Source organism: Nylanderia fulva, unplaced genomic scaffold (genome assembly GCF_048542155.1).
Source record: "Nylanderia fulva isolate GAGA-0341 unplaced genomic scaffold, ASM4854215v1 Scaffold32, whole genome shotgun sequence".
Lineage (NCBI taxonomy): Eukaryota > Metazoa > Arthropoda > Insecta > Hymenoptera > Formicidae > Nylanderia > Nylanderia fulva.
In genome coordinates, this window is record NW_028190390.1 from 1,567,457 (window position 1) to 1,579,760 (window position 12,304).

Sequence of the window (12,304 nt, forward strand, 5' to 3'; positions counted from 1 at the left end):
ATTTTTTTAAACAATTCGCTGCATTAGAATCTAATTTTATAATCGTTGATGTATTCTAAATTATCAGATGTTTTTGCAATATAGCTATTTATTTGTAGAAAATTATTCTTTTGCGGTTAGTTCATATCTGTAATCGTAATCCATCAGCAAACTGTATGTAGCTTAAATATAGTAAATTCAATATATATATTTAAAAAATAAGGGTATACACTGATCTAATTATAAATAAATTAAAATTAAACAATTTTATTAAAAATGCGTTTTTTTATCAACTGTAATAATAGATTTAAAATGATGAGTTATTTTAACCACCAAGATCTATGAGTGCCATGATTTGAATAGTATTTGCTAGCTGATTATTTTTTATATTAGTCTGAAATTTAAGTAGAAAAGTTACAATCTTGAGACTAATATATTTATTTTATCATTTAGATTGTCCATACGCAGCTCCCAAGTGAAATGGTATTTAAAAACTATAAAGGTAATTTAATCATTTTTATTTTTTAATGTTGTATATATCTTTTACATGTTAAAATTAAAAAAAAATGATGTTATAATTATCACCAAGATCTATGATTGCCATGATTTTTCAATTTGCTACTTCTGACTTTATAAAAAATTTAACATAACATTTATAAATAATATTCTTGATTAATAAATAGAATTTTTTATTTATGTTTCAGATATCTAGAAATAATGGAATTTGTGATCAAATAGCAAAGAATGCAGGTAATTTTCATTTAATACATATTTAAATGTAATTTTTTATCAACTATAATAATAGATTAAATCAAATATTATTTTTTATTAACTATAGTAATAGATTGAAAATGATGATTTATTTTAACCACCAAGATCTATGAGTGCCATGATTTGAATAGTATTTGCTAGCTGATTATTTTTGACATTGGTTTGAAATTTAAGTAGAAAAGTTAATCTTGAGACTAATATATTTATTTTATCATTTAGATTGCCCATACACACAGTTCCTAAGTGAAATGGTATTTAAAAACTATAAAGGTAATTTAATCATTTTTATTTTTTAATGTTGTATATCTTTTACATATCAAAATTAAAAGAAAATGATGTTACAATTATCACCAAAATCTATGATTGCCATGATTTTTCAATTTGCTACTTCTGACTTTATAAAAAATTCAACATAACATTTATAAATAATATTCTTCATTAATAAATAGAATTTTTTATTTATGTTTCAGATATCTAGAAATCATGGAATTTGTGATCAAGTTGCAAAAAATACAGGTAATTTTCATTTAATACATATTTAAATGTAATTTTTTATCAACTATAATAATAGATTAAATCAAATATTATTTTTTATTAACTATACATATTTAATGTAATATATAACAACATATTTAAATGTAATTTTTTTTTCAACTTCAGTAATAAATTGAAAATGATGATTTATTTTAACCACCAAGATCTATGAGTGCCATGATTTGAATAGTATTTGCTAGCTGATTATTTTTGACATTGGTCTGAAATTTAAGTAGAAAAGTTACAATCTTGAGACTAATATATTTATTTTATCATTTAGATTGCCCATACACAGTTCCCAAGTGAAATGGCATTTGAAAACTGTATAAAGGTAATTTAATTATTTTTATTTTTCTATGTTATATATCTTTTACAAATTAAAATTAAAATAAAATGATGTCATAATTATCACCAAGATCTATGATTGCCATGATTTTTTAATTTGCTACTTTTGACTTAAAAAAAAATTTAACTTAACATTTATAAATAATATTCTTTGTTAATAAACATTTTTTTTAAATTTATGTTTCAGATATTTAGAAATGATGGAATTTGTGATCAAGTTAGCAAAGAATGCAGGTAAATTTCATTTATTATATATTATAAATATTATTTTTTATCAACTATAGTAATAGATTGAAAATGATGATTTATTTTAACCACCAAGATCTATGAGTGCCATGATTTGAATAGTATTTGCTAGCTGATTATTTTTTATATTAGTCTGAAATTTAAGTAGAAAAGTTACAATCTTGAGACTAATATATTTATTTTATCATTTAGATTGTCCATACACAGTTCCCAAGTGAAATGGTATTTAAAAACTATAAAGGTAATTTAATCATTTTTATTTTTTAATGTTGTATATCTTTTACATGTTAAAATTAAAAGAAAATGATGTCATAACTATCACCAAGATCTCTGATTGCCATGATTTTTCAATTTGCTACTTCTGACGTTATAAAAAATTCAACATAACATTTATAAATAATATTCTTTGTTAATAAACTTTTTTGATTTTATGTTTTAGATATTTAGAAATGATGGAATTTGTGATCAAGTTAGCAAAGAATGCAGGTAATTTTCATTTATTATATATTTAAAAATATAATTTTTTATCAACTGTAATAATAGATTGAAAATGATGATTTATTTTAACCACCAAGATCTATGAGTGCCATGATTTGAATAGTATTTGCTAGCTGATTATTTTTGACATTGGTCTGAAATTTAAGTAGAAAAGTTACAATTTTGAGACTAATATATTTATTTTATCATTTAGATTGTCCATACGCAGTTCCCAAGTGAAATGGTATTTAAAAACTATAAAGGTAATTTAATCATTTTTATTTTTTAATGCTGTGTATCTTTTACATGTTAAAATTAAAAGAAAATGATGTTATAACTATCACCAAGATCTCTGATTGCCATGATTTTTCAATTTGCTACTTCTGACTTTATAAAAAATTCAATCCAACATTTATAAATAATATTCTTTGTTAATAAACTTTTTTTTAATTTATGTTTTAGATATTTAGAAATGATGGAATTTGTGATCAAGTTAGCAAAGAATGCAGGTAATTTTTATTTATTATATATTTAAAAATATCATTTTTTATCAACTGTAATAATAGATTGAAAATGATGATTTATTTTAACCACCAAGATATATGAGTGCCATGATTTGAATAGTATTTGCTAGCTGATTATTTTTGACATTGATTTGAAATTTAAGTAGAAAAGTTAATCTTGAGACTAATATATTTATTTTATCATTTAGATTGCCCATACACAGTTCCTAAGTGAAATGGTATTTAAAAACTATAAAGGTAATTTAATCATTTTTATTTTTTAATGTTGTATATCTTTTACATATCAAAATTAAAAGAAAATGATGTTACAATTATCACCAAGATCTATGATTGCCATGATTTTTCAATTTGCTACTTCTGACTTTATAAAAAATTCAACATAACATTTATAAATAATATTCTTGATTAATAAATAGAATTTTTTATTTATGTTTCAGATATCTAGAAATAATGGAATTTGTGATCAAGCACTAGCAAAGAATGCAGGTAATTTTCATTTAATACATATTCAAATGTAATTTTTTTTTCAACTTCAGTAATAAATTGAAAATGATGATTTATTTTAACCACCAAGATCTATGAGTGCCATGATTTGAATAGTATTTGCTAGCTGATTATTGACATTAGTTTGAAATGTAAGATAAGTAGAAAAAATAGTAATTTTAACTAATATATTTATTTTAATTATTTAGGTTGCCTGTACACATATACACAGTTCCCAAGTGAAGTGAACGTTTTAAAATTGTATAAAGGTATTTTAATTATTTTAATTTTTTTTATTTTTTTTATTTATGACGGTTTTTATATATTAAAATTAAAATTAAAAAAATCAAAATTATAAGGTGATGCTATAAGTATCATCAAGATGAGTGCTATGTGAATAATATAGTATTTGCTAATTAATTATTATTGGTTTAAATCAATTTGAAATTTTAAATAGAAAAGTAGCAATTTTAACTAATATGTATTTTATTATTTAGATTGTCTGCGATTCCTTTAAATAATATAGTACTTTAAAAATGTATGAAAATATTGCTTTATAATTCTTATTCTTCTATATAATCTTATATATAAGCGATATTGAAATAATGTTACAAATATCAAGATTTCTGAATGCTATTATTATACATATATATATATATATATTTGTATGTATATTTAATATTTGCTATTAGAGAATAAAATTTTAATTATTTTCGATATACGTTTTTTTATCAAAAAGTTTTCCAGCGTCCTTCATAAAATTCATGAAATTTTACAGTTGTAATATTCAGAGAGAAGAGGATGATTTATACGTATAATACAATAATAAAATATTCAACATAAATGACAATACAATATGAACAGTCACTTGAATCTAAATTTAATTTTGCAATGAAAAGATTCTTAATCAGAATCCTGCAAACTTGTCAATACCATTTGTCTTTTTTTTTTTTAGATTTAATAGCTTTCTATGTAAAATAAAATTAATTAAGCTCGATTATAAAATTTCCTCTCTCTTTTCTGTTATACATATGCATATATTTTTTGACTCATTAAATTAAACGTTGTTTTTATGATGTCGCAGAAAATCCATTGTTGCGGAAAAGATGCGTGTGCCAATAAATGTGTTTGCACGAGTAATGAATGGGCGAGCGAGCGCTCTAGACTGATTATCCTGCGGCGACGGGTTTCTAAAAGGACTCGCATTCGCAAGCTATGTGCAAGCTATTTCCTCGTCAGCCCTTTTGCCCGCTCGATTCGAAGAGGGAAATCGTAATGCTTCGAAATTGTGGCTCGCCTCGTTTGCGCGCTGTTAACTGCACCGCTAACGAGAAAGAGAGAGAGGAGAGACGAAGTGCCTAGGAGAAGGTGTAGCGATCGTGCTATGACGTCTCCTTGCCGTTCGACTGAATAATGCCCGAGCTTTCTCTCTCCGACTGTGTCGCGAGGCTTATTAATTTAACTTGTCGTTGCGAGTGCCTCGGCGACGCCGCAACTGCTGAGGAAGCTATGCGTCGATCGATCGCTCGGAAGCGCATATTAGCATGTAAACGCTATTCGTGAATAGCAACTGCTGACCGAGTTTGGGAATGTTTAAAGTTTAACAGAGGTACATCGATATTTATTGTATATAGGTGTATATATATATATATATATGTGTATATAAAATTTATTATTCAATTATTCATCATTTATTGTTGAGAGGAAATATCGGTGTTTGATTCATATTTATAATCCGAGACATTTCTTCTATAATAATAAATCCACTAAAATATATAAATAATCACTTAATAAATATAAACTGTAATAAACTTAATAAACTAATAAATCACTTTATAAATTTAATTAATTACATAATAAAATAAGTTAACATGAACACGCATATATATATATATATATATATATATATATATATATATATATGTGTATATGTATATATATTATTCATTATTCATTTGCGTTTATAAGAGAGGAAATCGGTATTTAAACTTTATATAATCCGAGAGGTATTTCTTCTATGCAATAAATTCAATAAATTAAATAACTTTATAAAATAATTAATAAAATATACTTAATAAACTATAGTAAATTACTTTATAAATAATTAACTAATAACTTTATAAAGAGACGCTTTACAAATTTTTTCTTCGATGCAAGAAAAACACGATTAAAAGCTTCGAAATAAAAGCTCTAATTGAGGCGATGACACAATACAATTAAATAATCAATAAATCGGTAATTGTTTAGGATTTTAGAACATCATTTAGGGGAAACATTCGAGATTTTTATTCAACTTAATTCATGGAAATATATAAAAAAAAAATCGAGGCGATATCTTCTGCAGCTTCTTTAGGAGAGATTTCTCTAAAGAAATTCGATGACACCTATAAAAAATAAAATATATTAGCAATGTATACGATAAAATTATATTGGACATATCAAAAAGTAATGACGGATTTAAATCGCAGAGAGCTTAATGGAAGATGTATAAATTTTAAGTTACTATTTTATTTATTGTGAAAATAATTAATATATAAACACTGCAAAAAGATAAACATCATTTATAGTAAAATTTTCAAAAAAAATAATTTATTATCCGGATGTGCCATATTTCCTGATAAGTTTTGTGATAAATTCTACTGTATTATCATATACATATTTCNCTCTCTCTCTCTCTCTCTCTCTTTATTGTACACATTTATGAGTCGCTCCATACATTTTTATATTTTATATTGTGTTTCGTGGGAAAGGGGCCATAAAGTCACCTAGGGAATTATGGGAGGTGATATATACCATTATGGAATTTCACGGGGGGATGGAAAACGCTATTTTCGCGTACTGGTGTTTCAAATTACGGCGATTTCCGGCGATGGCTATCCGGGAATTCGCGGACCCCATTGAAATTATGACAATTAGCGCGATTAAAATTCGTCCGCGACTAATTTGAATTTACAAATCATCGTCATTATGTCGTCATGTCGCATATATATGTACACGATGAGGTGTGTCGTTTACAAGCGAGTAACGTGCAAAATTGGCATTACGCTGTTAAACCACGCGGCATCCATCCGGAAACCTTTTGCATTGATGATGCCAAATCGATATGTTTGTTCTTGATAAAAATAAAAATTGCGAAAGAACAGAACATTTTTCACGCGGTATAAAGGGGATTTCTCCAGGGGAGGAAATCGATATCTCTCCCCTCGAGGCAAATATGAAGATTAACAACGTTCAAATATATACTAGATGAACAGTGTTTGCTGTTATCTAAATAAAATTATATAGATGAAGTTTTGGCGTCCTCTTATCTTTATATAGATAATAAAAATATGTATTATCTATATCTGCATACATCTTAAATGAAAAAAAGTATTATCTTTATTAAATATTATTCTAGAATAATTTTCACAGATAATTTTGATTTAGAATCTTTAGCACATAAAAAATATGATAAAAATTTATAAATAAAAATATGAATATATATATACTTTTATATCCCTTTTGTAATTTAAATTTTTTATAACTGAGTTTATACGCAAGCAATCTTAAAAATTATTATCTAGATGACTTGCGATATAATTTTATCTTTTATCTAAATATATTTAAAACAAAGTCATCTTTATATTATCTAAGATGAATTTACATATTTTTATCTCATCTTTAGTTTAATTTGAAAATCATCTAAGCACAACACTGCACATAAAAGTACTTAATAAAGTAGAATTTAAGCAATAAAAATTTATAAATAAAAATATGAATACATATATACTTTTATATCCCTTTTATAATTAAAAATTTTTTTATAACTGCGTTTACGTAAGCAGTTATCTAAGATAAATTTATATAATTTTCTCATCTTTAGCTAATTTGAAAATTATCTAAACACAACACTGCACATAAAAAAACTTAATAGTAGAATTTAAGCGATAAAAATTTATAAATAAAAATATGAATACATATATACTTTTATATCCCTTTTATAATTAAAATTTTTTTATAACTGCGTTTACATAAGCGGTCTTAAAAATTATTACCTAGATGAATTGCCATATACTTTTATCTTTTATTTGGATATATTTAAAACAAAATAATCATTTTTTCTAAGATGAATTTACATATTTTTATCTCATCTTTAGCTAATTTTAAAATCATTTAAGCGCAACACTGGACCCGAAGATTCCGCTATAAAATGATCATCTGCGGAGGCAGGAGAACCAGAGACGAGGAGAAGAGAAAAGGAAGATATTCCTCCCTCGTTCCTCTCGTCTCGCGAAAAAAGGGAGGTCGACTCATGAATAATGCGGGGAGGTGAAAGCCGGCTGAAACAATTGCCGGGCGTCGCTCTACTCCAGAAATTACATCGTCAGATTTTCCGCGAAATTAAAACGTTATACCGGGTGCCCCCGAGGTGCCGGCCGCAGATTTTCCATGGAATTTCTTCTTTCCCTCTTGTTTCGTAATTTTTTAATGCTTGCTATATATAATTATAAGTGTCGAGTACGAATAATTAGCGGGGTGTTAATTAAATGAATTGCGTAAAATTTTTTTATACGTCGTCCTTTAAAAATTAATTCGACAAATTATTTTCCTTTTAATAGCTGAAGCAATTTTTTTTCAAATTCCTCTCTTCGCGATTTTTCTTTGTACTTTTTATTCTTTAAATTATATATGTGTCAAATTTATTATATTCGCATTTTGAAATTTTTTTTACATTTTTAATCGACGTAAAATGCAAGAAGGAGACACCGCGTACATTTCGGTCCCATCTACGGCCACTCGTCTTCCTGTCCCTTCTTAACGCGGTCCTTTTCTCAAGTTACGTTCGCTCGTCCCGAGAAAGAAATCGCCGATTATGTGATTTGACTGACGGCGATACCAGAGGAGGACACTTTTCCTTCAGGATTTAGTGGCTCGTTCTTGCCGACGAAGAAAATTGCGAGGCCGGCTGACTCGCGCGTTGAACAAAGCTGCCGGGCAATTTCTAGGATAATGTTGACCCGGTTATTAAACGTCCTTACACGGTGTCTCGCTGTCGCGTTCAGGAGAAAATATGCTCCCGAGGAATTGAAATTATATACATACACACATATATCGCGGAATAAGGTGAAAAACGTACGAAATTAAGGATTGCGTTATTTTAATATACCCATATATACAGTACAGATTATTGCAATTACATATTGTAACAATGTTCCAATCTTGCAAGTTACAATGTAACATTGTAGAGACATTACAGAAACATGCAAATTTAATATTTCATGACAATGTTGCAGCAACATTTTAGAAAGATTATAAAAAATATTATTTAATAATCGCTAGTTTATTTACCTTTATCTACCGCTATGCGGCGCGCGAATCTCTATCTATCCCGTATACTTACAGTTTAGTTTAGAATTAGATTAAAAGTATCATGTTTACATCTTTACATTAGTTTAATTTTTTGGACTTGATCCTAACAGAGGGAATTCAGATATTTAAATACATATATATACTGAACCCACACAACACAAAAATTAACAGAAATGTTGCAGAAACGTTTCAAAGTTTCAAAACAGTTTCTAACTAAAACACTAAAACGTCATTAGAACATTTAAAAAACGTAACATTTGAAACGTTTATGCAATCTTTTATAAACTTATTTGTGACAAAGTAGCGGACACTTTCACGTATTTAAGACGTATATGAAACTGTTTTGAATAAATTTTGCGAAGGTCTCTGAAATATTTTGTGCTATGTGGGAACTGATTCCTCAGAAATCAGATAGATAAATATTCGATGAATTCGAATGAATAAAAATCTATGCATTGTACTTTACATACTTATTTTAAAAACAAAATTTTTATTTGAAGTAAATTATTTATAGTCTGCACTTTTTTACTATTCATATTATTATAAAAATTACATTACAATGTTAGTGTAATATTTTATTGCAACATTACAAAAAGCGGCCATCTAGTCGTTGCAGCAATCTTGCAGCAATGATACAGAAATATTTTGCAACCAATATGCAATATTGCAATGTAAGTTTGCAATCTTTTGGTGCTGTATGGATATATATATATATTTTTTTCAATTCGATCTTATAAAGAAAGACTCAGAAATATAATCCGCAATTTTTCGATGAATTCGCTCTTCTCAGAACATATCGATATCCGGTTTGGGATATAGACGGTCAGCTTTTGGATTGGGGTCAAAATTGACCACGCGACTCTGTAGCTATACTTAAGCAATAATTTATTATACTATTTTGTCAAAAGCTACGATATTAGTAGTTCTGTGTCTCAACTTTTCTACTCGAATTTAAGTTTAAGGAGAAAAAAGAGTGACCTTTCAAACATAATTTTTTATTATATATATAAATTTATTATATAAGTAATAATTATTTATTATTATTATTTATTACTATTTAAGTATATTTATTAATATAAATTCTTTTTTTATAATTTTAATAAATTTTTTATAGATGCACTATATATATATTATCTTGAATTTTTTTAATGGGATTACTATATTTTTTAAAATAAATTAATTCCTCATAATATTCTTATAAAAAGTTATAAGGTTAAGGAAGTGAATAATTTGCGTGCTCATTTTCCGATAATCTTATTTTAAATATTTTATGCGCAAAATAATAAGATGAGGAATTAAAATTGGTGCAAAGAAAATACAGTTGTTTAAAAAAAGTATGTTTATATAACTGCTAATTGCAAATTACATTTTTTTTTTTAATATCAATCTTTTCCTTATATCAATCAATTTGTCATTATTATTATTATCATATTATTAGTATCATTATTATTATGTATATAAAAGTATTAAGATAAGACCACCAGAAAATGAATATTTTACGAGATATATATATATTTCATAATTTATGTAAGATTATATTATTGTAAATTAAAGTATAAAATATCTTACAAAAATATGAGAAAACAATTTATATATAAAAAATATATAATAATTCGATTTAAAAAATTCAAGATAAACTTAACAATGCCATCTAAAATCAAACTATTCAGATCATTAAATGGGTTTTTTGAAACACTACAATTTTTTTATAAAATGCTTTTTTTCCGTAATATTAGACCATTCCGGGACTTTTCGCACACCTTCTGTATATGCATTTACAATAAAATTGATTGAAATTATAAAGAATTATATGTATATAATTACATAGATACGTACATATGAAATTCTTTTCATGCAATTAATTATATTATTTTAAATTATTTTATTAAATAATATCAGCTTTTTAATAGGTAAAGGTACCGATTATGAGATACTATTTACATTTTGTTAATTATTTCCAAAATATATGCAATTAGGAAAGTATCTATATACTGTTTTTAATCGTCATTTCATGTAGTTTTAGAAACCCTACCTCAATAAGTTATATCTCGTTCGAGTTTTAATATACATAGGTTTGATTAAAGTAAGTCAGTTTTTGTATCAAAACCAAAAGATCTCCTAATATGAGATACTAGCTGATCTTAATGAGATACCGCCTTTTATTAGATAAACTTAATTTTATTTTTATTAACACTAAAAATAAAAGACATATAGATAAAAGTAAATGGTTTTATTATTACCTGTCTTAATTTTAAACCTTTTACAGTATTATATCTTCAGAATCAACAATAAAATTTAAAAATATAGCTTTAATTATATTATTTATTAGACTTATTTCCTAAACTCTTATATCAAAATGTCAAAAATATGAAGGTAGGCACTTATACTTTAAATTAAACGAAAAACTATCTTTAGAATAGAAAAATAAAATAAAAAACAAAACCAAAAAAAATTTTAATTTTTAAATTTTTAAAAAATTTTAAATAATTTTTAAAATTAATTTAAAAATTTTAATTAATTAATTAATTAATAATTAATTATAATTAATTTTAAAATTAAAAAAAAATTTTTTTAATTTTTTAATTTTTAAAATTTTTCGACGCTTTAAAATACCTCATCTGCTTGGATCTGACAGCATCAATAGCCTTAATCATGGCGCTAAGATTCCAGCTTTTTACTTTTTGATGGCAGTCTAAAGACATAAATTATTCTTAAAATAATCAATTATCTACGTTACAACAAAAATGGTTCCCAATATGAGATATCTCATATTACGAGACTTTCGCTATTTCTTATTAAGAATTTACCATTTGACCAAAATTTAACAAAATACATTTTTTTTCACTTATAAAACACTATAATGTGCACTAGTATCATAAAATAGACTATATTAGCGACGAATTTATTAATATTTTACAACATTCAAAACAAATTTTATAAAATTTCACGTACCTTGCATCTAGTGTGAAAAAATTCGTGTTTTTGCTTCCGCGACAAATCAGCGTGTTCTCGTCTGTTCGCTGTCGCTGACCGGCACACATTGGTACACAATTGGATCTGTTTATCCGACGAAGTAAATGACGCAAACGTCACACATTTCAGATGTACGGTGTCGTCAGTAAGACGCTATCTCATATTTAGAACCTATCTCATAATCGGTACCTTTACGTATTTATTCCATGAATGTTATAAAAAAATAATAGGTATGACAATATCATAATGACTCACAACCAGCTATTATTATAAATAATGTCTTTGGGCTAGATGGAACTTTGTTCTTACCAATTACTTTATATGCACATATTTAATACGAGCAACGAAGCGGCACTAACATCACGATTGTTTCATTGTCGATTTACATTTTGTTTATCATCTCGGTTGGGTTTTTCTTAGTTTTTTTATTATTAAGCGCATTTACGGAGAAGAAGCTTGATTGTTTGTCGTGAAAAAAATAATGATCTCGCGATTATCACGTTACAGATCGAGTTTGCTTACGATTGAAGGCCAATAACATAAATCGCGCGTCACATATCTTATTATGAATTTTAAATCAAGTATAGAATCATGCTTTTTAAATCATTATCATATAACATTTA

General features: G+C 26.0%; 1 protein-coding gene and 1 long non-coding RNA gene across 7 annotated transcripts; one reads left to right on the plus strand and one right to left on the minus strand.

Annotated features, from left to right (window-relative positions):
- Positions 1–294: 294 nt before the first annotated feature.
- Positions 295–3,833, plus strand: LOC114929639 (uncharacterized). 6 transcript variants are annotated; one of them, XR_014925190.1, is made up of 13 exons: positions 295–481; positions 684–729; positions 970–1,020; positions 1,221–1,266; positions 1,565–1,615; positions 1,817–1,863; positions 2,068–2,116; positions 2,315–2,361; positions 2,567–2,615; positions 2,815–2,861; positions 3,065–3,113; positions 3,314–3,362; positions 3,569–3,582. XR_014925190.1 is itself a non-coding variant. In XM_085484841.1 (12 exons), the coding sequence occupies exons 4-11, from the start codon at positions 1,234–1,236 to the stop codon at positions 3,348–3,350; spliced, it is 360 nt and encodes a 119-aa protein (XP_085340967.1). In that variant the 5' UTR covers positions 295–481; positions 684–729; positions 970–1,020; positions 1,221–1,233; the 3' UTR covers positions 3,351–3,362; positions 3,569–3,632. The 6 variants fall into 6 exon arrangements, 5 of the variants coding, with proteins under 5 accessions (XP_085340967.1, XP_085340963.1, XP_085340966.1 ...); XM_085484841.1 differs by lacking the exon at positions 3,065–3,113 and having other exon boundaries at positions 3,569–3,632; XM_085484837.1 differs by lacking the exons at positions 2,815–2,861; positions 3,065–3,113 and having other exon boundaries at positions 3,569–3,833.
- Positions 3,834–5,490: 1,657 nt separating this feature from the next.
- LOC114929637 (uncharacterized) lies at positions 5,491–11,927 on the minus strand. Its single transcript, XR_003819299.2, has 3 exons — positions 11,661–11,927; positions 11,322–11,400; positions 5,491–5,743 (listed from the first exon to the last, which is right to left on the minus strand). It is a non-coding gene; the product is annotated as an uncharacterized LOC114929637 (long non-coding RNA).
- Between the last annotated feature and the right edge of the window lie 377 nt (positions 11,928–12,304).

Excerpts from the sequence above, each read along its gene's own strand:
- LOC114929639 (XM_085484837.1), top strand. The coding sequence starts at position 1,234 with ATGGAATTTGTGATCAAGTTGCAAAAAATACAG. Across the intron at positions 1,864-2,067 it reads CAAGTTAGCAAAGAATGCAG|ATTGTCCATACACAGTTCCC; the intron begins GTAAATTTCATT and ends TTTATCATTTAG. Across the intron at positions 2,362-2,566 it reads CAAGTTAGCAAAGAATGCAG|ATTGTCCATACGCAGTTCCC; the intron begins GTAATTTTCATT and ends TTTATCATTTAG.